This window comes from Cajanus cajan, chromosome 2 (genome assembly GCF_000230855.2).
Source record: "Cajanus cajan strain Asha chromosome 2, NIPB_CcT2T_4, whole genome shotgun sequence".
Lineage (NCBI taxonomy): Eukaryota > Viridiplantae > Streptophyta > Magnoliopsida > Fabales > Fabaceae > Cajanus > Cajanus cajan.
In genome coordinates this window covers 79726936-79749809 of record NC_138518.1, presented here as the reverse complement: position 1 = coordinate 79749809, position 22874 = coordinate 79726936, and the positions used below count along the sequence as shown (strand labels likewise).

General features: G+C 33.2%; 4 protein-coding genes across 5 annotated transcripts; 2 read left to right on the top strand and 2 right to left on the bottom strand.

The window, feature by feature from the left end:
* Positions 1-1714: 1714 nt before the first annotated feature.
* LOC109816375 (protein SOSEKI 5) lies at positions 1715-4762 on the top strand. 2 transcript variants are annotated; one of them, XM_083069255.1, is made up of 5 exons: positions 1715-2645; positions 2731-2800; positions 2872-2990; positions 3058-3427; positions 3517-4762. In XM_083069255.1, the coding sequence occupies exons 1-5, from the start codon at positions 2453-2455 to the stop codon at positions 3614-3616; spliced, it is 852 nt and encodes a 283-aa protein (XP_082925381.1). In that variant the 5' UTR covers positions 1715-2452; the 3' UTR covers positions 3617-4762. The 2 variants fall into 2 exon arrangements, with proteins under 2 accessions (XP_082925381.1, XP_082925380.1); XM_083069254.1 differs by having other exon boundaries at positions 2108-2645; positions 3508-4754.
* A 2797-nt stretch (positions 4763-7559) lies between these two features.
* LOC109816365 (sulfate transporter 2.1) lies at positions 7560-14762 on the top strand. Its single transcript, XM_020381351.3, has 12 exons — positions 7560-8044; positions 8371-8419; positions 8531-8738; positions 8811-8985; positions 10301-10366; positions 10489-10719; positions 10810-10936; positions 11202-11488; positions 13076-13269; positions 13378-13469; positions 13916-13992; positions 14380-14762. The coding sequence occupies exons 1-12, from the start codon at positions 7715-7717 to the stop codon at positions 14503-14505; spliced, it is 1962 nt and encodes a 653-aa protein (XP_020236940.2). The 5' UTR covers positions 7560-7714; the 3' UTR covers positions 14506-14762.
* A 207-nt stretch (positions 14763-14969) lies between these two features.
* On the bottom strand, positions 14970-17759 carry LOC109816379 (Polynucleotidyl transferase, ribonuclease H-like superfamily protein). Its single transcript, XM_020381374.3, has 5 exons — positions 16394-17759; positions 16265-16311; positions 15950-16013; positions 15662-15835; positions 14970-15527 (listed from the first exon to the last, which is right to left on the bottom strand). The coding sequence occupies exons 1-5, from the start codon at positions 16841-16843 to the stop codon at positions 15435-15437; spliced, it is 828 nt and encodes a 275-aa protein (XP_020236963.1). The 5' UTR covers positions 16844-17759; the 3' UTR covers positions 14970-15434.
* A 676-nt stretch (positions 17760-18435) lies between these two features.
* On the bottom strand, positions 18436-22279 carry AAT (aspartate aminotransferase). Its single transcript, XM_020381373.3, has 10 exons — positions 22015-22279; positions 21730-21937; positions 21560-21653; positions 21372-21475; positions 20137-20385; positions 19928-20041; positions 19668-19751; positions 19299-19469; positions 19071-19184; positions 18436-18737 (listed from the first exon to the last, which is right to left on the bottom strand). The coding sequence occupies exons 1-10, from the start codon at positions 22098-22100 to the stop codon at positions 18597-18599; spliced, it is 1365 nt and encodes a 454-aa protein (XP_020236962.1). The 5' UTR covers positions 22101-22279; the 3' UTR covers positions 18436-18596.
* Between the last annotated feature and the right edge of the window lie 595 nt (positions 22280-22874).

Sequence of the window (22874 nt, the reverse complement as noted above, 5' to 3'; positions counted from 1 at the left end):
AAAGAGTAGTAAATTAAGTAAAGCAATGAGAAGTAGTGGGGGCAGCATGCATTGCAGAGGAAGCAAAGAGGCAGAAAAGGGTTTGAGTCTGACGACAGGTGAAGGTGATGGATCCATCACAGGCAAGAGGAGCTTCCAAGATCCAACATGTTATCAATTCTACCCACCCAGCTCTGAAACTCTCTCTGTTATGTTTCTTTCCCTTTTCATTTACTTAATGCATTCTGCAACTCACACCTACCAAAACTTGGGTCCCTCCCAACTCATCAACCGGACCACCACGCACGCCTAACACCAACACAATATCGAGTTAATCACTATTATATTATTAAAGTCAAATCAATATTATGATCAATTGAACGGCTGGTATGATTTTACAAATATTGTTATTCATGTTAATCAATTGAGTCGTACCATTTTAAAATAGTGTAATTTCATCTAATGATTTATGATATGAAGTCGTATCGGTTCATAATCATTGAACGCATTGCATTCGTCAATCATCAACTCCATGATTGTCCTTGTTTTCTTAATAATTTTATTAAACCCCAAGGTTGAAAAATGGTTAAGATTAAGGTCTTCTACTTTCCTCCCAGAAATTAATTGCTAGTATAAAGCTGGGCAGACAGCAGTAATTGGGTTCATAACAGAAGGCCAATATGTAAATTAAGTGCTAGCTAGGAATGGAAGGATAACAGGTGATCTTATATAGTATTTATTTTATTTTATGATGCAGATCTGATACTAATCTTAGCTTTTATCTTTCATGGCTCTACAGCATGATCCAACATACTAATTAAGCTCAAATATTAAACCCATACACACCTAATTTTAAATTTCATAATAAATTATATAATCATATAGATGTTTAGAAGAAGAAAAAAAAGAAGAAAAAGAAGTTATTATTCAACTAATTTTATAAATACAAAATCAATACAAGTTTAAAAAACTATTGATTTTTTTTTTTGTAAATGTTACACTTGCAACTCAATAACATATTTTTTTTATTTTGTTAACCCGTGCTCTAATCATAAAAAGTTTTTATGCTGGGGTTGCATTGGAAATTACGAATGAGTCAATAAAAAAGAAGTCATTTTTATCTCTTCTCAAACATGATTTTTTAATAAATTTAAATGCGAACTGCAAATACTTTATAAAAGGGGACAGTGCTGATCATAATTCATAAGAAACCAATGGCGCAACCAAAGTGGTAATAAAAAAAATAGCGTGATATGGTGGTCAATGAACTTGAAGCCTGCAGACACTTTCATCTCTTAATTGGTCACTTTTAGAGACCTAGCTGGGTCCTTTCTGTTTCTCCCTCAATCATTTTTCTGGATTCCCGATAGGATTTCTTACATCTGTCAAAAAGGGAAATAAATAATTCATATTAATTCTAAAAAATTAATGTAAGTATGTAAGTAAAACTGGTAGATAACCTTGTAAAGAAAACTTAAAGTACATCATAGTATTAGATGATTAACTAACAACACTAGTCACCTTACTTTTGGACACTAATTTGTTTGCTTCGTATGTTGGTGTGTTTATTTGGGTGAAATTTGTTAAGAAAAAAGTGAATCTTCCATTATTTAAATAAATGGAAATATGAATATGGGGAGGAGGAAATTTTGGAGTGGCTTCATGGTCCAAGAAAATTAGAATTTTTTTGAGTTGATGTTTTTACATTTTGGCCTGTATGATATTCCTGTTGTTTTCCCTCCGGTTTGTTCCGGTCCTTCCTGGTGCAGAAAGGTGAAGCAATGGAAGTAGAAACTAGAAAGTGGTAAGTGGAGCTGGTAGATAAAAACAAGAGAGATGGAAAGTGATAAAAGTAACAGTGCGTCAACGATGTGAAGTAGAATTGGTAAAAAGCTGGCCGTACCAAGCAATCTCTGGCAAAGGTCACTGTTGTCTCAAATCAGGAAGAGAGTGAGAGAAAAGTCAAAATTAAATTCATTTATGGGATTGTGATTGAGACCATGTCCTTGAGCCTGTCATCTTTTGCTTTCACCCACTCCCCCATTGTGTCTTTCTTTCTATTTAACGCTCCTTTTACAAGGGAATCTTTCTCTGCATCGACATGTACCATCCTGATTTCACGCTTTTTTTAAGGTCTATGAACTACAACAGAATAGACTGCCCTCATGCCTCATGCCTCATGCATCGAAATATGTAAAATAATAATCACTATTATTTCACATTCAAAATTATATATATATATTACTTAAACGATAGTAAAATCAAAATAATAATAAACATGCAATGCAATGCAATGCAATAATATTAATATATTTTCATGCAATGCAATGCAGCATTGCATTAATTACACAGTGTGAGTGTGAATCTCTCTCTTTTCCCTGGTGGGAGCATAAAGAGTACTCTAGCCTTCCTTGGTGGGCTTGTGAGCAGGAGGAAGAAAAGGGTGAGTCTAAGCAGAGGAAGAAGTTTTGGCATGGATGTTAATATTCGAGGTGAAAGAGGTATTCAGAATAGAGAAAGGAGCCCGGAGCGTGTGAGGTTGAAGCAAAAAGCGAAGCCCTCTAGAAAAGTTCAAGTGGTTTACTATCTCTCCCGAAATGGCCTTTTGGAGCACCCCCATTTCATGGAGGTCACCCTTTTGCCCAATCAACCCCTCCGTTTAAAAGGTACATACATAGATGCATTCTTCTTCTTCTTATATATGTATATATAGTAGGTGCATGATATTGATATGTAATTGGATTGATAAAGATGTATTCGATCGGCTGATGGGTCTGAGAGGGAGTGGCATGCCGTTGCAATATTCATGGTCTAGCAAAAGGTAAAGTGATTCAAGTGAGATTTGAGGTTGTTGAATTGGAACAACTGAAAAAGTGGGTGGGGGAATTTCAGGAACTATAAGAGCGGTTATGTGTGGCACGACTTGTCGCTGAAGGATGTAATACATCCGGCAGAAGGAGGAGAATATGTGCTCAAAGGATCTGAACTGGTGGAAGGATGCTCCGGTTCCGGTTAGTCCCTTGTTTTATCCTCTATAAAGGCTAAACTAGTAAAGTAATATATTGATTTACGATGCAGAGAGATATAATAATGTGAGGAACAGGAAGAAGCAAGGAATTGATGATGAACAGGCGGCGTTCAGTGTGTGCAAGGAGGAGGAGGAGGGAGAGAAAAGGAGTTGGACGACGAGGACGCACTCTGGAGGCGTGTGGAGGGAGGATCCGGAAGAGGAGAAGAAGGGAAGGAAGGTGGTGAAGGGGGAGGGGGTGTCGAGTCGTTACTCGGTTCTGCTGCAGCTGATAGCGTGTGGGAGCGCGGGAGCGGAGTTGAAGGGGAAGCAGGGGACGAAGGAGTACTTCAGTGGGAGCTTGGTGGAGTCTTTGAAAGGCACCCAGAAGGAGGAGGGGGAGGCAGTGCTCAACAAGTCTAATTCCTACAACGAACTAAGGTACGTTGCTTCTGTGGCTCAAGCTCAGGACCTACTTATTATTTTCACATGCATATGCATTCATCTTCATATCCATGCAGGAGAAGCAGACTAGGGATGGAGATGGAGGCAGAGGAAGAGAAGGGACTCAAAGACAAATGCATTCCTCTCATCAAATCTCCCAAACACACTACTACTTCTACCAAATGATACATTATTATTATTATTATTATTATTCATCCCAATTCTAAGTTCTAACTACTAATTACACCTACTTCTCTTCTTCTGCTACCGCTGCATCTCATTCATCTCTCATATAAATAATAAATAATGTCCTACAAACCATTCTTGCTATAAGTCTCACATTAACCCCCTTGCATAGGTAATATAGGTAACATAATAATAGTTATTCACCAATACACTCTCTGTAAATTATTTTATACCGCTAATTAATTAAATCTTTTAATTCTGTCACGTTATAACATAACATAACTAAAAGATCTAATTAGTTGCCGAAAAATAAAATTATGCATGACTTATTAAAAAATCTGGTTTATGACGGGGAGAATATATAAAATTAAAAAGTGTGACTCACAAAATTTACAACTAGGATGTAATGATTTTTTTTTTCTCATGTTAAAGTTAAATGTGTTTTAAGACATTTATTTTATTTCTTTCCCTTTTTTTTTTAATTTTTTATCTTACTATGCAAATAAAAAGATAATTTATTTTATTTTTTTCTCACTTTTCTTTTATTTCTTTTAATCTAAGCACTCTAAATATTTACTCATTTTCTATTAATTCTGTTTTTTCTTTTATTTCTCACTATCCTGCATGCGTTGGTTTGGTAAAAAAAAAAGACAAAATAAGATTGAAAAGGATGTTATTTAGCTTGATATAAAAATAAGAAGAAAATAATATTGAATAGGGTGCTGCACTCACGTGAAGTTCCCCTCTCCTCTCGTTTTAAAGTCGTTACAAATAAAGAAACATTTCTCAATTTTTGAGTGCTTGCAAATTACAACTTGTTACAATCCCAAGCGTGTGGTTCAGCAGTAGGGATTGATCCACACTTAAACAAGGTCAGGGATTCGAATCTTGTTTTGTGTATGCAGTCGCGTTAAATCTTGGGGCCAGCTATCTCATCTTTTGAAGTGTCTCCCTCGTAATGAGGAGATTAATCATTACTATCGACAGTGGATACTCCGGGAACAAACTAATAAAAAAAAAATTACAACTTGTTATTGAACATTACAAAATTAAGAAAGAATTGGTCATTTTTGAACTCGGAATTCGCTGCACCATTCGAAGCAAATAATTATCTCCAAGCCCAAAAGAACAGAATGCAAGGGGGCTTACTATCTAGCAAGTAGGCAGCCCGCTCTAATAAGGCTCAGGCCAATAACAGTTATCATTTTACAGAAATTATCAAGCTTAAGACTATTATGAGTTCATAGTTTTGATTAATTTTTATGATTTTTTAATATGTATTAAAGCTTTTTAATGCAAGTGCAAATTTGTTATTATTTCTACTGTTATATAAAAAATATGTATTTATGCTTTTTTCTTAATTATAAAAAACATAATATCATTTTTAAATTATTAACCATTTAATTTATTTTAAAGTTTATTAACAACATTTGTAATGCAAGTTGATGTATAGTGTGCTTGGTTTATAGCGGAAAAATCCTCATTCGTTGAGGGTGAAAGCAACAAATTATTATTTCTCATTTTTTTTACCTTGAAATAAAAGAAATTTTGTTTGTCTTATTTCAAATGGTAATTCAAACATGCATGTAATCATTGATCTTTTAATGATAAAAGTTACATCTTGTATTTATGATGTATCTTACATTTTTCTCTGTTAATTTGTTATAACTTTTTTAATAAGGAAGAATAACTCATTTTCACATTATTAACTTTTATGAAGATAAAGTAATTCAATATTCAAATTGAAAATCAAATCTCAATCTTTAGTTAAAAACGTAAATCAATCTTTTACTAATTATTTGATATTTGTTATATAATTTAGAGTAATACAATGCATACAACAACAAAAAAACGTATAACAAATAGGTAAATAGACACAAATAATATTATATAAATTTTTACACAATTTTTTGTTATAAACACAACATTACTATACAATTTACTATAAAAGTGCCTTTAGGATCTACCGAAGTTTGGTCACCATGCATCAAAATTAATGTAAGCCTATTTTGTCTATAAAATTTTTGTGAACCATCGTAATAATCTTCACTACCATACGTATGGTTATTGAATGGTTGATCCATCACCAATCTTTAGAATTTTGTTTGTTTCCTTGTTTTTTAGTACACTTACACAATCTTACCTGACTGCTCCCACTTCCAAATTTCATTATCATCAAAGCTTAAACTAACAAACATGCGACGCCACTCAGAATTATGGAGCATTGGAGAAAAAATTAATATGATAAGTCTCCTTTTACTTTTTATTTTAAAAAACATAGCCTAGCAACCATATTTCAATCTTGAAGTTGCGCTATGTAATTGAATATGTGAGCTTGAAAGTAAAGTAGATATTCCTGGAACACTATATTATAAACATTCTTTTATATATTCATACAAAAAAAATATTATATAGATTAATTTGTATGATATTATTTTGTTTAAACATGTTTTTGTCCCATAATCTATTTCAATTTTGATTTTGGTTTTTATATTTATATTTATATTTTTAATTTTGGTCCTTAGTACAATTAAATAATATGAGTTTGTTTGGATAAATTTTTTAGAAATACTTATTGGAGAAAAAAAAATAAGAAAAAAAAATAAATTTGTTTCTCTATAAACTAAAATTAGTATATGCAAATGTTTATTTTTTTTTATAAGCTAATATTTTTTTTTTATAAATTAACTTATACATGAATTAATGTTATCCTGTTGAAAAATTTATTTTTATTTTTTCTTCATATTTTTTTCACCTACAATTGTTTTTAAAAATATTTATCCATACATGTCCTATTTCAAAACAATTGTCTTGCAAAGACCACCATTTGCACCAATATTTGGAATATATACATAGTAGAGGGACTAAAATTTTATAAATAAAATAAAATTATAGAGTCTGGAATCTAAATAGAATAAAGTATGTAAACATGTAAAATAAAGACAACAAACAATTTTTTTTCTTTACATATAAAGACTAACACCAAAATTTAGATAAATTATAAGAATACCAATAGGTATACCTTTCTTTTTATAAGTGTCTGACAATTGTAAATCTTTGAATACTAATTTCGATTACAATTGATTAAAAAAAAGTTATAAGAAACAATATATATATATATATATATATATATATATTTATTTATTTAAACTTTCTTTTTATTTTGCAACGGGTAAAATTAGGTTGTTTAGCAAATCACATCCATGGTATATCTTTAAATTATTGATATAAAAATAGTGTAAGTAGAATGTTGTTAAACTACATTTTTATAGGTTATACAATAAAGATATTGGTGATTTTATTTTATTCTCTTCGAATCATAGGCATAAATGTAAAAAAAAAAAAATATTAGCATAAAATATTTCGTATTTATTGTTACTACTATTTATTGTCACTGTTATTATGTGACTTGTTGACACCGTTATCATTCTCATCTTATTTAAATAATTATTAAAAATTTATCAAGATAATTAATATTTAAAAAATATAATAATAAATTTAACATTATTTTTAAAATTAAAAAAGAAATTGTCTAATATTTAAGTATTTGCTATACAGTATTCTCCTACTGCTGCATTTTAACTTGGTATGTATGAATGTATCGAACACATCATTTTAAAACACAACTTGCCAAATGCAATAAATAAAAAAAAAATAAAAAATGTCTTGGTGCCCATATCAAGCTGTTAAGATTGCCTTTTAACCTACTAATAATGAAGACTAATCCATTATGTACAACACGTTTTCCTTTTCATTATTTTTTTACTTAATCGGATTATTTAGACGAACCTTTTCTACTTTAATTAACGTCAATCTTTACAACCCCTTTTCATATTTCTTTTTCTTTTCTTTCTTTCCATTGTATCACTCACAATTTCACTTTTTTTTTCTTCTTCTTTTTTTTATGCCTTCGATAGTTATCATAAAAAAAATGACGTGGGAGTAGAATGATTCCTTTTAAAAGGGTGTTGGATGCTCCTTAGTCCTTACTAACGACGTGCCCTTCAAAACATTGCTTGCGAAAACAATTGACGATCACAGCTGTGAGTGAGCTTGTTCATGGCAAGTGTTGAGCTAGCAAGGACTAGTTAGGCTTTGATGCAGAGAAGAGAGTTCTCCCAAACACTTCAATCAAATATGGCTTCATCGATGGTAGTGGTGGACACTGAGAAGGTGCCTTCAGAACACTACGAAAGGTCTCAGTGGGTGCTCAATGCTCCTGATCCCCCCACTACGTGCCACAACTTGATGGCTTCTGTCACCAACACTATCTCACCTTACCAAAATATCTTTTCTTCTCAAAGACTTGTACTTTCCTTCTTGCGGGGCATTTTTCCTATTCTTCGTTGGGGTCAAAGTTACACACAAACCAAATTCAGGAACGATTTACTTGCAGGTCTAACCATTGCAAGTCTCTGCATTCCTCAGGTATAACTATATATATAACACACAACACAAATTAATGGAGTATGTGAGAAATTATTATTTGAAAAAATAATTCTTTTTATTATTATTATTATAGATTTCACGTGAACGAGTAATTAATATAGTCAAATTAAGTATATAATCACTAATAGAATAGAATCTCCAATCATATTATAATAAAATTTATGTGATAAACCATGAAGGTTATTAAAATAAATTCCTAAAAGCCTATAGTTAGTCTATCTCTTTGAAACGCTCACTGACGCATTAATCATGTACGCAACTATTCGTATAAATAATGAAACACTATTAATTCTGTTTTAATGCAGAGCATTGGGTATGCCACTTTAGCAAAGCTTGATCCTGAATATGGACTCTGTATGTTCTTTTCCCTCTCTTTCTGAAAAGAAAAATGATTTGCACACTTGAATTGTTAATTACATTTTGAAATTAAAAATCTGAAACGAGTACGTGTTTTAATCAAATTAGATACGAGTGTGGTGCCACCTCTTATATATGCTGTAATGGGAAGTTCAAGAGAAATAGCGATTGGACCGGTGGCTGTGGTATCGCTTCTTTTGTCATCAATGATTGAGAAGTTAATAGATCCTGGCATTGATCCAAATGGTTACAGAAAGCTTGTTTTCACTGCCACTTTCTTTGCTGGTGTATTTCAAGCTGCTTTTGGACTCTTCAGGTGGGTAGTAATTTTAATTTTCATGCATGACAATGGCATATATAGTAATTAACCTTGAGATTAATTGAATAGGTTGGGGTTCATTGTGGATTTTCTGTCTCATGCTGCTATTGTTGGATTCATGGCGGGAGCAGCTATAATAATTGGTCTTCAACAGCTGAAGGGACTATTTGGGATCAATCATTTTACCAACAAAACAGACATAATCTCTGTCATCAAATCCGTCTGGGAATCGGTTCATCATCCAGTATGTTTATGTTACATACTTATCCATTTTAGTCCAACAACTATGTGGAAAAGTACAAAAATCTACTAACCCACTTTATTAAGTATTAACTACATACCCTACATATTGCATTCCTCAGAACTAGTCTTCCAAATATTCCTAAAAAATATCATTATATATACTCTAAAATCTAAATTTTATGGTAATTAATTATTTTTTCAATAATTTAATTTTGATATATTTTTTATATAAAGAATTTTATACTATTAATCAAATTAGATATATTGTTTTAAGCTTAACTGTTAAATAAAATACATTTATAAGTACATATTCATTAATTTTTTTGTTGTTTAAAAATGATGAATATTGTACTATTAGTAATGCTTTCAATATTTTGTAGTACTTTTTTTTTCCCCGCACTTGACAATAAAGAAAAATTATGAACTTTAATTGTAAATTGGAATTTTAAGTGTTTCCATGTAGACTTATGTCAATAATAGAGTAGATGATCTATAATTTATTGAAAATTTTCACAAAATTTGGTATTCACTCTAATCTTATATGTGATCATATCTTATCCTAATCTAAATTTTTTGTAAAAAAAAAAACTTATTTAATATACCAATGATTTTTATTTTAAAAAAATCTATACGCATGAAAGGTATCCACTAATCAGTAACTTTATTTTTTCATTTTGTGGCACAAATCTTATGAGCTTCTATTTTTAAAAGAAAAATGTTTTTTCTTGTTAATAAATTATTTAAAGAGACTATAATTCTCCTTTGATTAAATTATTTATTCTAAGAAGAATTATAGTTTCTTAATTTAATTATATTATTCTAATCAAGTATAAGACTTAGATCACGTTTTTTATATTTTCATGTTCAAGTTCTTCAATAAATTATAATATATACACATATATATATATATGTATATATATATACGGGTATTTTTAATTCTACAACATATAATTTAATGAGGTTATTTAATATAATTGGAAAGAACATCGACTTATTGTCAAAAAATTTTAATATATTTGGTTTACAATTTTTTTTTCTTTTCACATATGTTCAGTTTAGTTTGAAGACTATAGTTTCTAGTTGTCCAATTTCAACCAATTTGACTTATTGGATTCTGACTATTATAAAAAAATAAATTGTATTAGGATATATATAATAATAAGGAACTAATTAACGCACCTTGTGTCTCATGTAAATTGAAATAAATATTGCACCAATCTATAAGCTAACTAAGATTAACTAGAATTAAGACATGCAAAATCTTATATGATCTATGTACTCTTCCCAACTGAATCCTTGTAATTGTTCAACTGCAGTGGAATCCTCGCAATTTTGTCCTGGGATGTTCATTCTTCATTTTCATCCTGTTTACCAGATTTCTGGTGAGTGTTATATATAACACAAAGAAGTAATTATCTTGTTTTTTTTTTTTTTATGAACTATTTATAAAATATATAATATATATTTGTCTAATGCGGACCAAATTAATAACTGAGCATGGCAGGGTAAAAGGAATAGGAAACTGTTCTGGTTGCCAGCAATATCCCCACTTGTATCAGTTATGATATCAACTCTTGTTGTTTTTCTGACACGATCTGACAAAAGTGGAGTTAACATAGTGAGACACATCAAAGGAGGACTCAATCCAATCTCTATCAATCAGATTGAGTTCAATAGCCCCCATATTGGAGCATTGGCCAAAATTGGACCAGTTCTTGCTGCTGTTGCACTCACTGTGAGAACCCAATTTACACTTCATCTTACATTCACTAACCCTTCCATTAATTATATACATTTTTAAATTTTATAATCTTGTTGATCATAGGAATCAGTTTCTGTTGGCCGATCTTTTGCATCCATGAAAGGATACCATCTTGATGGAAACAAGGAAATGGTGTCATTAGGCTTCATGAACATCATAGGATCCTTCACCTCTTGCTACGTTGCAACTGGTAATTAAGTTTGATACAGATGGAAATATGAACTACCATTTTTTTTCTATAGATATCATTCTCGCAATGTCTCAAAATTAACGACCAAAATTAATTTGTATTGGCAACTGAATTAAGTATTAACAATGTTTTCATTATAGCTTCCGACTCCATTTATTTCTAAAATAATAACAATGTTTTCATTTTTTTGGTTTTTATTTGCAAGTTTTTGGTCTGGCACTAACATTGAGTATCATTAATATTATTACTAATTAATTTTGTGCAGGTTCTTTCTCCCGCACGGTGGTTAATTTCAGTGCGGGTTGTGAAACATTAGCGTCAAACATTGTGATGGCCATAGTGGTGATGATATCACTACAATGTTTGACGAAATTACTGTACTTTACCCCAACTGCTATTCTGGCTTCAATAATCCTTTCAGCACTCCCGGGACTCATAGACATCAATGAAGCTTACAGAATATGGAAAGTTGATAAGCTTGATTTCCTTGCTTGCATTGGAGCCTTCTTCGGGGTTCTCTTTGCGTCAGTGGAAATTGGTCTGCTAGTGGCAGTAAGTGCTAAGCCACCTTTTGCTTTCACGTGCAAATAGTTATCCTCACTGCCCATATCCAATATTCTAAGTTAGGGACAACAATTTTTTTAAAAAATAAAAATTAATAATAATCATTATTATATATATAAATAACAAAATATAAATGTTAAAAATAATTATAAGTGGATTGAATATATAAAATTAGAGGTGTAAAACATAATATTTTTAAAATATATTAATAATTAATTTAATTAAAATGAGATGATGTATCTGTTTATCCTCTGTCATCGTTTATGTTATTGAAATCATAGTGTTATTCACTCTATTTTATCACATTTCGCATCACTTTATCATTATCTAACTGTTATTGATATTAATTAGAGTCTTTTTGAATTTTTGAATAGATAAGATTTTAAAAATGTTTGTAAACTGATATTCAAACATATTATTGATTCTCTTAATAGTCAACGTTGGAGTTCCAGGTCCACTGTTATAATGGGAACGTAGTTGTTAGCAACAGTTCCGCACTAATAAAATATCAACCGTGCCACAATGTTCATTCACAGTAGTGTAGTCCCTCCTCCACCAATGAATATTCCTTCAGAATCACCACTAGTTTATGCCATGGAAATGGAATCCAACACTTGAAAACCCTTCACTATAAAGTAAATTTTAGATAAGTGTTGGTTCATTAAGTTGACAACCTAATCTTTGAGCCACTGACAATGACGTAGATTAAATATTGTTATTATGCAATCATGAGAGATGCAAAAAATCTTTCAACAATATCTACTGCAACAGTTTGACATATCTAAAAGACTTGCATAGAAATCACCATTTTCCACTACCTTATTGGATTAACAAGCAAACCAGATTTTTGATAAAGCAATGAATGTTAGTCCAATCGTGTCACTGCTGAAAGTGGATGCGTTTGGAAACTCCAATGCCTCGGGATATCAATGGCATGAAAAGATTGTTGGGTTTTTTTTATTTATAGAAAACTTTGTTTTTGAAAAGAAGATGAGATAGGAAGAGTTTTAATCTTCAGCAATTTTGAGTTTGACTTCTCTTTATCATCGATGAGCATATTTTCTGCATGTGTACCAATTGACTATCTTGTGTCACACTTCCACTATCATCTCTTTTGTGAATATTTAGGTTTTTTTGCATTAATTAAAAACATGATGAAAAAGACTAAACAATATTGTGGGGGCCGATTCACACTCTTCTATTGGGTCCGTACTTCAGATTCGAACAAAGAGCCCCATTATCATCCTTAGGAATTTCATTAAGCTGAAAAGGATCCAAAATATATACAAATGTGGAATAATAATTATTAGCCCACTATCTAGCTCCTTTAATTTAGGTGGTGCTTTTGATTAGGTCTAATAGTGTTGCACTGTCTTGGGAAATAAACTAATGCTTTCTAGCAAAAGACCATGCATTGAGATTAAAGTGCAGAAAATAAACTCAAAAATAATTAAAGAAAATTAAAATAAAGGGGTTTGTATGGCTCAAAAATCCAATAGGACTATAGGAGTGATTAATAATGTACTCTTGGGAAAAATAAAGAGTGAAATGAGATGATTGGAATTCATTTTGCAGGTGACAATATCTTTGACAAAGATAATTTGGATCTCAATTGGAGCAGGCACAGAAACTTTGGGAAGACTACCCGGCACAGATGTGTTCTGCAATGTACAACAGTATCCTATGGCTGTTAAGACTCCTGGAGTTGCAATAATACGCGTAAAGTCTGCATTGCTTTGCTTTTCTAACGCCAATTCAGTCAGAGAAAGGTATATAATAATATGCACTTGTCAGGCATTTCTGCTATTTCTTATTAAATAAAATTAAACTGAGTTTGATCTGTATATATAATGTATTGCAACTAATTTGTTTTCAAGGATCCTGAAGTGGATCACTAGGGAAGAGGCAGAGAGGAACACGGAAGGCAACATCAGTAGCATAATTCAGCTCGTAATCCTTGACACCTCCAGTAAGTTATCTTTTTATGAAGTATCAGAAATTGAAGGCTCTTGAAAGAAAATTTTAGAAATGGGAGAGGGGGTGGAGAGAAAAAATAACAAATTACTTGCATCAATTACCTTTGTTTGCTTCGTTATCTGATATTTTGTAACTAATAAAAGTTAAATGCAAAAGCAATCACCAAGGATGATTAATGTGTGGATTTGTAATAGGACAAAACTCATTGGAATTGATCTTCAACAAGAGTTGAAATTTCATTTCATTAATAAAGTTCTGCATTCAAGATCATTACAAGTTACCGAGATAAAACTGCGATTCTAATTAAAAAATAATATAAAAAATATTTAAGGAATTACGTATAAATTTAATTTTTTTTTCCTATACTTGTGTTGTATGTAGTAACAATACATGGTAATTAGTTTCTGAGCAATTTATTTCATTATACTATTATGGTAGATTTGGTGAGCATCGACACCTCAGGAATTGCTTCTCTAGAGCAACTAAATAAGAGTTTGGTCTCAAATGGGAAACAGGTAAGGGGTACCTCATTTTCTTTATATGTTTGGATAAATTTTTTAGAAATACTTTTAAGAGACCAAAAAAAAGTAAGAAGAAAATAAAATATTTTTTTTATAAATTAAAATTAACTTATACATAAGATAAAAATAATTTTTTAGAGAAGTAATATAAGGGAACTTCTCCGAATTAATTTATACATAAATTAATTTTAATTTATAGAGATTTTTTTTATTATATTTTTTTTTTCTTTGAAGTGTTTCTATAAAATTTTATTTGAATATATAGACTTTGATATTTAATTTCTAATAAATTTTATCTAATAATTAATAATAAAAAGTGTATTAGGACTAGTGTCACTAAGCATTTCTCATTTACCTAATCCTAGTGTTAATTTGGCTCAGCTAGCAATTGCCAATCCAAGTTGGCAAGTGATTTACAAGCTGAAGGCGACCAACTTTGTGACAAGAATTGGAGGAAGGGTCTTCTTGACTATTGGAGAAGCTATTGACTGCAAGCTGGATTTCTAAATTGCTACTGATTGAAACGTGTCTTTGTTTAAAATCTTAGCTTTCGTGTCTGGTTTGAATAATGTTGTAAAATTGTACTCGTATATGATTATGATGCTTCTTTTGTGTGTTTGGATTTCCTGCCCCGGAGTACAATATAGTGGGACAGAAGAATAATCAATTCCTGTTTAGGCACACACTTATGAATTATATTGGTTTGTGCCTATCCTAACATGTATAAAACAACTATATGATTTGTGTGAAAGTTTATGTCTCCATCAGCGTACAGAAACTCAACGTATGATTAGCACTTTGTAGGAAAGTAGGCAAGATGCACGGAAAAAAAAAAAAAGAAGATATTGTGGAACATTTAATTGAATTTTGCTAATTTGTACGGATTGTTTTACACCAAAAAACACAAATGAGAGGTGACACGAGATTTTATTGAGTAATCTTTAGTTAAATTTCAAAAAACTAAGTATTCCTCTAATTTCATCTAGTAATAGTTTAAGCCTACAAAAATCAGCATTTTAGTTTTGGTTTGCTATCTCCGAATAACAAACAAACTTTTAATCAACAAATATTTGTGATTATGGAACGGAAAATCCAAGTTTGTCTATGAAACTCGTTATATTGACGGCACTGTTCATTATTTTGATTTCATTTACAAGTACTTGAAGTATATGTGCTTCAAGAATCCGAATCTGAATTATACACAAATGAATTAATTGAAGTAAACACATGAATTTGGGCTGCCACTAAGTTTCTTTTTGGAGCTTTAGAATCATGACACAATATCAGATGTGTCCCAAAAAAACATTGAAGCATCTTGTGCATGCATATCTTCCTTTCAAGTTTCAATATGCCAACTCAACAAAACGCGAGACCTTTCTCTTCCTAATCGCCAAGGCCTTTTTTCGGGTGTCCGGCATCCATTTTGTCAATTCTTTTCATCTTAGTAATGAATGAGAATGCTTGAGTAGTTGTTGAAGTGGTGGTTGCCCTTGTGCCTTACACAGCAATCCCTTCACTCTTTCAGTCACCTACATTAGGAGTTTCAAAATTATCATTGATATTATATTACCATATATATTTGAGGTTATACATATTTCAGAAAATAATCTATACCAAATATGCATGCACTTAAAAATCAAATATCATGGCAATGTATAAGAACCTTTCCCAAACTTCCCCTAGCATAGGGTACTGTTCTCTGATATCCAAATGAAGTTGGAGGAGATTTTCTGCTACTCTCTTCCTTGCAAGGAGATTTCCCATTGCTTCTGCTTCTTGTCATAACGCTGGGAGATCCATACCACTTGCCATGCAATGTGTTTGGTAGACTAGATTCCTAACATCACCAATAAGCCACAACAAAACGTGTCAGAATCATGCTGCTAGCCGGAATATTTGCTTTCAAAGCGAACCAAGTAGAATTGAACACGGAGAATGATTATTTGCACACCAGAAACAACACCGTTGCACAGTGCTTAAGCACCTCCAAGTTCATGCGAACATCATCTAGGCTCCTGCTTAAAAATAGCCACATATCCATATCATTACGTTTCACAAAAGCCATTATATATAGTAGTTAAAAGTTATATTGATTCTGTTTAGATACGAGTATAGAAAAGTTTTTGAGAGTTTCTCTATTTGTAAAAGTTCTTTATTTTGGATAAATAAGTTGTCAAAAACTCTTCTATATATAATTAGACTCTTATAATATGATGTCTAATTGATTGGTTTATACTCAAATTAATACGTTATTAGAAATGTGTACCTGTGCTTTTGTTGACCAAGGCCAAAATAAGAAGCCAGTGTTGCCATCTGCATGAGCATTAACAATAGCAGTTAAGAACATGAAATAATTATGTTTGTTGTGTGAAGAATGAATTAATCACTTGCATACCTTCATATTACCAGCTCTTCTTCCGAATTTCTCAGTTAGGACCCCCAACGAATCAATGATTCCAACGGGTACAGGTACTGGCCTATTGATATCATGAAAGGCCTCTTTGATTCTGACACAGTCGAATCTCTGGATGTTATGCCCCGCCCACACCCTTCCATTTAAGATACTGAATATTCTGTCTGCAACATCTTCAAAACATGGTGCGTTTTCAACAGCTTTACGAGTTATTCCATCACTTCTGGTGGATTTTACAGAAACTACAGATAGGTCTTTGGGTCTTATCAACGTGGTGTAGCTCTCAATCTCAGTGAGTTTGTGAGGGGTGACTACAATGGCACCAAACTCGAGGACCCAGAAACGCTCTCCACTCCTTTTGGGCACTGTTGTTTCCAAATCGAAGAAAACAATCTCGGGTGCGTTGTCGTTGCATGAATAAGAGACGTCCATGATCACAAGGCTTTTGTTTTTTTCTTTGCCTGTCTTCAACTTGGTTTCATTTGTTTACTATATATAGATAAAGTTAAGATGGGAATGTGGTCCTTTTGGGAGAGAAAAGTGCATGCAGGGGAAAGCCAATTGTAGTTGTGTGTAAAGGATGATTGTCTCCAAGGTGAAGTCACTATGCATGAAAGGGAAGGGGCTCCTTAGCTTCTTGAGAATGTTGAAGTTTGGTGTTGATGGGAATATTTGATATGGAGAGTTAAGATTGCTTTCCTTCCTTTCCACGCGCTCTTGTCTTTCCAACTTTTGCATTGCCTTTCCAACAGGAAACTTCTAATCAAACATTAACCTTGCCTATCGGCAAACTTGTGCTTTAGGGGCAGCTCAACCAGTCTTCTATCTTGGAATTGATTCTATGCCAAAACAACCTTATCATATGTCGCAAATTGTGTCAATTAAATAATTAATCTCTGTCTTTGTTCCTGACGACGGGTTAATTAACATTTTGTTTTTCCTATTATATTACAATTTGGGCCTATGTTTGCAAGCCCAACTGCTCTCCATCAATTGGGCTTACAAGTTATGCGCAAATTGTGCTTTTATTTTCATCCATTATTAATGGGCTTTCATGGAAGTTTTGCATACGAGGTCCGGCTTAATTAAGGGGCGTAACGCATTGTTTCGTCAAAATAGGTTACTAGATTCTGTGCGAGACACCCACACCCGTTTTCACATCCATCAACATAAAAAATTATACAAAAATATACATACTCTCGCACTGGTTAGAGTATGTAATACTTAATTAGTCATCAACCCTTTTCATTAGTTAGTGTTGGTTCCGTACGTAGTCGTACGATTCTGCTTCCTCGTGCCAAAGATGAACTCGCCACAACTTCAATCTCCCCAAAAACGAAACTTGCGTTAATTTTCTATTGAATTGTCAAATTTTAGATTAGTGAGAGAATAAATCCTAGATTATTCATTCACCCAGATTGAGTACACATGTTTGCTTTGGGTACAATGTAATTTATAAAGTATTGCAAACAGCTGACCTCACCATTGTAGCTACCGATAATTTCATCAGAGCTAATCAAACACTCGCAACAACCAAGACCTGCGGTTATGATTATAACGCTCGATAAAACATCTATGAAAATGAGACACATTAGCATACAGTTCCAGAGGCAATATTTTCTACAAGCAGTTGGAGTCATCGACGCTATTTGGTTGTGGCTATTTAAAGCATTCCATAGTTTTATTTTTACACTAAAGATATTGAAATCAAAGTCTAATTCTTTGAGATATAGAAATGAACGATGTAAATTTTACCTATTCCACCAAAGTCTTCTAAAATACAGTTGCTTAAGAAAATTGTCCCACAATACATTGTACTTTAACACTTCCCACAGCCTTGTTAATTTGCTTCCCCTTGGCCACTTCGAGCAACGTAATAATGTAGCAATTAAGTTAATTACCTTATGTATTGGTAGCGCTGATCCGAAGTCTATTTATAATTTTGACCTAACTCCTAAATTGAGAGAGACCCCGTGGTGTTGCTGTTGCTCCTCTCTAGTCCCTTGCCTCTCCAATGTATCACGTAACAAAAAGGGGGCAATTTATTATAATTTCAAACCATTGATGAGACGGTTGCATCAATTCATTAGTGGAAAAGTACTCGCATCCTATTATTTTCAGAATAAACACGATACACACTTACCAACATTAAAATTAAAATAAAATACACAAAATCATCAAAATATTAAACAAGTGCAGCAGAGCTTAACGGGGCAAGTGCTTTTTTAATTCTTTCTACAGCTGCCTGTAGGGTAGTAAGGGATTCGGCATAAGAGATGCGGACGCAAGTGTCATCTCCAAATGCACTCCCTGGCACCAGGGCTACCTGTAAGCCAAAATAGCAAACATAATGTTATGACTAGTGAGATTTAAATGTTCAACAATACGATGTTTTCCCTCTCTTTGAAAATCGTATACATGTTGATGGCCTAAACTTTACTGGAAAGGGCCTGGAAGACACCTTTCAGATAACTTCTACTCTTTCATTTGTTGTCATAATTCAAAAATTAGAACATACTTTTTGGCTTTTGCTATTAACAGCTATTCTTTAGTTCCTTCTCGACTACTTTATAGGGAACACGGTAAAATAAAAGCCCATTTGAAAACTTCCTGCTCATAAAATCCCACTAAAATCTTTAAAGCCATTGAATGAGTATACCTGGCCCACATCCAGTAGATATCGACAGAGGGTCTCAGAATCCTCAATTTTACCGAATCCTTCAGCTTCTCTTCCATAATAGAAGCTAAAATCAAGGAATAGATAAAATGCTCCCTGCCAGTGAAAAAGAGAAAAATTATGTTTGAGTAGAAAAGCAGACAGGAAAAGGAAGAGACAAAACAAAAATAGGAGAAATATTTAAGGAACAAGAAAAAAAAAAAATTGCACCTGGGGTTCAGATATCTTGACACCATCTATTTCTCTAAAACTTTTTACCAAGAAATCCCTTCGCTCCCTAAATGCTTTCACCATGGTAGAAACTGGCTCCCCACCAGCATAGCCCAGTCCTAATGCAGCAACGGCAGCTTTCTGAGCTATACTACTTGCCCCTGAAGTGAACTAAATTCAATAAGATGCATCAGCCTGTATATACTGCATATAATATTAAATGGCAACAGTATTCCAACTAATTCCAAAGGAATCTGTTGATCCTAAGAACCTGTAAGATGTCATGTAGGCTGTAGCAAAAGGAAATCAAAACAAGTATTATGTAAAGGATAAGGCTAACGAAAGTGGCTAATAAAAAATGTAGCATACCTGACTTTGGATCTTTCCGCATGCAGCAACAAAATGTTTGGGACCAGCAATATATCCAAGCCTCCAACCAGTCATTGCAAAGGCCTATAGGAAAACAGCTCAAAAGCATCATAATCAAATTTGGATGCCTCCAGGCTCCATGTCATGTCAAAAGTTACAACCATACTATGAAATAGAGCACAGGCATTTCAGTATAAAATCAGAATGAGGGATCAACAACACATCATGCAACTAACAGAAATAGAACATTACAAACTAACCTTAGAAAATCCATTCACAGTTAGAGTTCTGTTCCACATTCCCGGTAAAGATGCAAAGCTTGTGTGAGTTGCTGGTGCATAAATTATGTGTTCATAAATTTCATCAGAGATAACCTGCACAAATCAACTATTATGATCTTGAAAGGAAATATCATATAGGTTGCACACATTGGAGCACTTGTGATCTCGTCATGGATGTATGACTATACCAGAAGCCTTGGGTTCTTTGCAACAATCCGGGCTATCTCTTCAAGTAATTCTTTAGGGTAGACAGATCCTGTTGGGTTAGACGGTGAGCAAAGAATAAGCAGTCTCGATTTTTCGGTAATTTTGGATTCAAGGAGTTTGGGATCCAGAAGGAAATTATCAGATATTGAGGTAGGAAGAATCACAGGTGTTGCATCAGCCAACCTTGCCATTTCTGGGTAACTAACCCAGAATGGAGCTGGAATAATGACCTGAAATACTCACCCCATAATGAAAGCCACTTTAGTGAGCAAAAGGGGAAATAAGGTATGAAGTATGTGATAAGCTGTCCAAAAACAAGGCAGACATAATTTCATAAATGCAAATATCAATTATGTGTGCACTATGGAGTGTCATTTTTACTTGTTTAACTTTGATCATGAGCCCAAATACAAGATAAATTGATAATAAAGTTGTCATATTTGGGGAATACAATTGAAATATTTTGTATCATTGGGGAAACATTTTCCAACTTTGTAATTAGGAAAATTCTTCCCTTTTTCTATTATTTATATGTGTAGATTGATTCTAATCCTTGATTTAATCCCTAAATTTATGGGATTGATTCTTTTATTTGTGTATATAAACATGGCACTGTTATCATGGAATAAAAAAACAACAATCTTTAATATCAACAAAAGTAATTATAACAGATAACCAGAGACGTGAAACAAACATAGAGCAAAAGCTTTAGAGGATGAAGGGTCAGTTGTAGAATCTTTTGAACAAACAAATGCATGTCATTAAATTCAGACTTGACACAGATTGCATAATGATAATACAAATCTGACACCAGACAAACAGAAATTTGAAATCTTCAAAGATTTTCTTCAGCTTTGGCAACAGGCAAAACATACTCATACTGGAATAATTCAAACAACATCGTTCAAATTAATCATCCATCCACACCTAGCCAAAATGACTATACAGCATAAGTAGGTAGTTCCTTTAATATTTTACTCTTACAATTTATTTGGATAAACTTCTTCAGAAGTGCTTCTAAGAGAGAAAAATAGAAAGGAAAGTTTTATCCTACTAGTTTCTCTAAAATCTTATTTTTAATTATGTAAAAACTAGATTTAATTGATGAAGAAGCTTATTTCAATATTTCTTTCTACTTTTTCTTCCTGGAAGTACTTGCAGAAGTTTATGCAAACAATCCCTTAGAATATAAACTAAACTCAAGGCCTTTACTTACTTCATCTCCAGGGGAGCAAACTGCAAGCACTGCCTGAGCAAGACTCTGTTTAGCTCCATTACTAACCACAACCTGGTCCGGAGTATAAGTAATTCCATTCTCCTCTGCAACACCAAGTCAAAACTCAAAACTAACACCTCCTATAATCATCCAAACGAAGCATACAACAGAATCAAATTGAAACAAACCTTTGAGCTTCGTACAAATGGCTTGGCGCAATTCCATGGTTCCGGCATTGGGCGTATACCTGGTGTAACCTTCGCGAATTGCATTAATCCCAGCCTACAGAGAGGCAATTTGACGATCAAAGAAAAAACAGAGAGTTAAGAAGGAGAAGGGGGGAATGCAGAGGGAAAACCTCGGCGATGGGAGCGGGGGTGTCGAAATCGGGCTCGCCGGCGGCGAGGCGAATGACGGGAACGCCGGCCTGGACGAGAGCGGTGGCGAGGTCGCTGATGGCGACGGTTTTGGAAGGCTTGACGGCGTTGACACGTGGACTGAGGGAGAGGTCAAGTTGGAAGTCAGAGTGCGAAGCCTTGAGCGTCATTGTGGTTGGTGCACGTGGTCTGCCAAGGGGAATCAGAAAAAGGGTTAGTGTGTGAATTGGAAATTGAGAGAAGAATAAGAAGAAAAGGGGAGTCACTTGAGAAGGAATGAGAGGGGTCGGCGAGAGAAGGCGAGGGATTGGTCCTGCAAAGGGATTCGACATGTGGCTCCGTTGGCCTCCATATGGAAATTGCAGAGTGAAGAGAGAGAGAGAGAGGGTTAGTGTGTATATGAGAATTGAGAATTGAGAATGAAAAGGTAGGTAGCTATTGGAAGTTTGGTGGGATGGGATGGAGTTGGTGAACTCAAACTCTCTACTCTACTCTCCACCTTCACATTCAATTCAATTCAATTCATCCTTCCATTTCAATTTTCTAAAACCCAATTCCAATTACCAATTTTCCCCATGGTTTCACATTTTTCTTTTTGTCATTATAAATTACAAATTACAATCACAACCACAACATTTCACCTTACTGCCTCAATTCTCATTAACAGCCTGATTCTAGTGATACAACTTACAAGCTATGTTGAGATCAGTAGTAAAGGATGAAATCCAAGAGGAATATGGTACAAAGATACTTGTTTATTTATTTGAATTGAGAAAATAACTATGCTAGAGGGAATTATGCAATTTATGCTGCACCATTATTATTTATTATTATATTTATTTACTTTTTTAGGTTATATATTTGTATCATACATTCGAAATGATTACACAGCTTGTGTTTGCAGTCGCGTTAAATTTTGGGGCCAGTTATCCCATCCTTTGAGGTGTCTCTAACGTAGTTAGGAGATTAATCACTGTTATCAGCGGTAGATACTCCAAAAACGAACTTAAAAAAAATGATTACTAGAATTAGCCTAGTGATTGGGTGGGAAGAGATTGAAGTAATTAGAAATATAAAGACTTAGGTTCAATCTCATTGCGACTATCTTTATAATCTTTCTATCTTT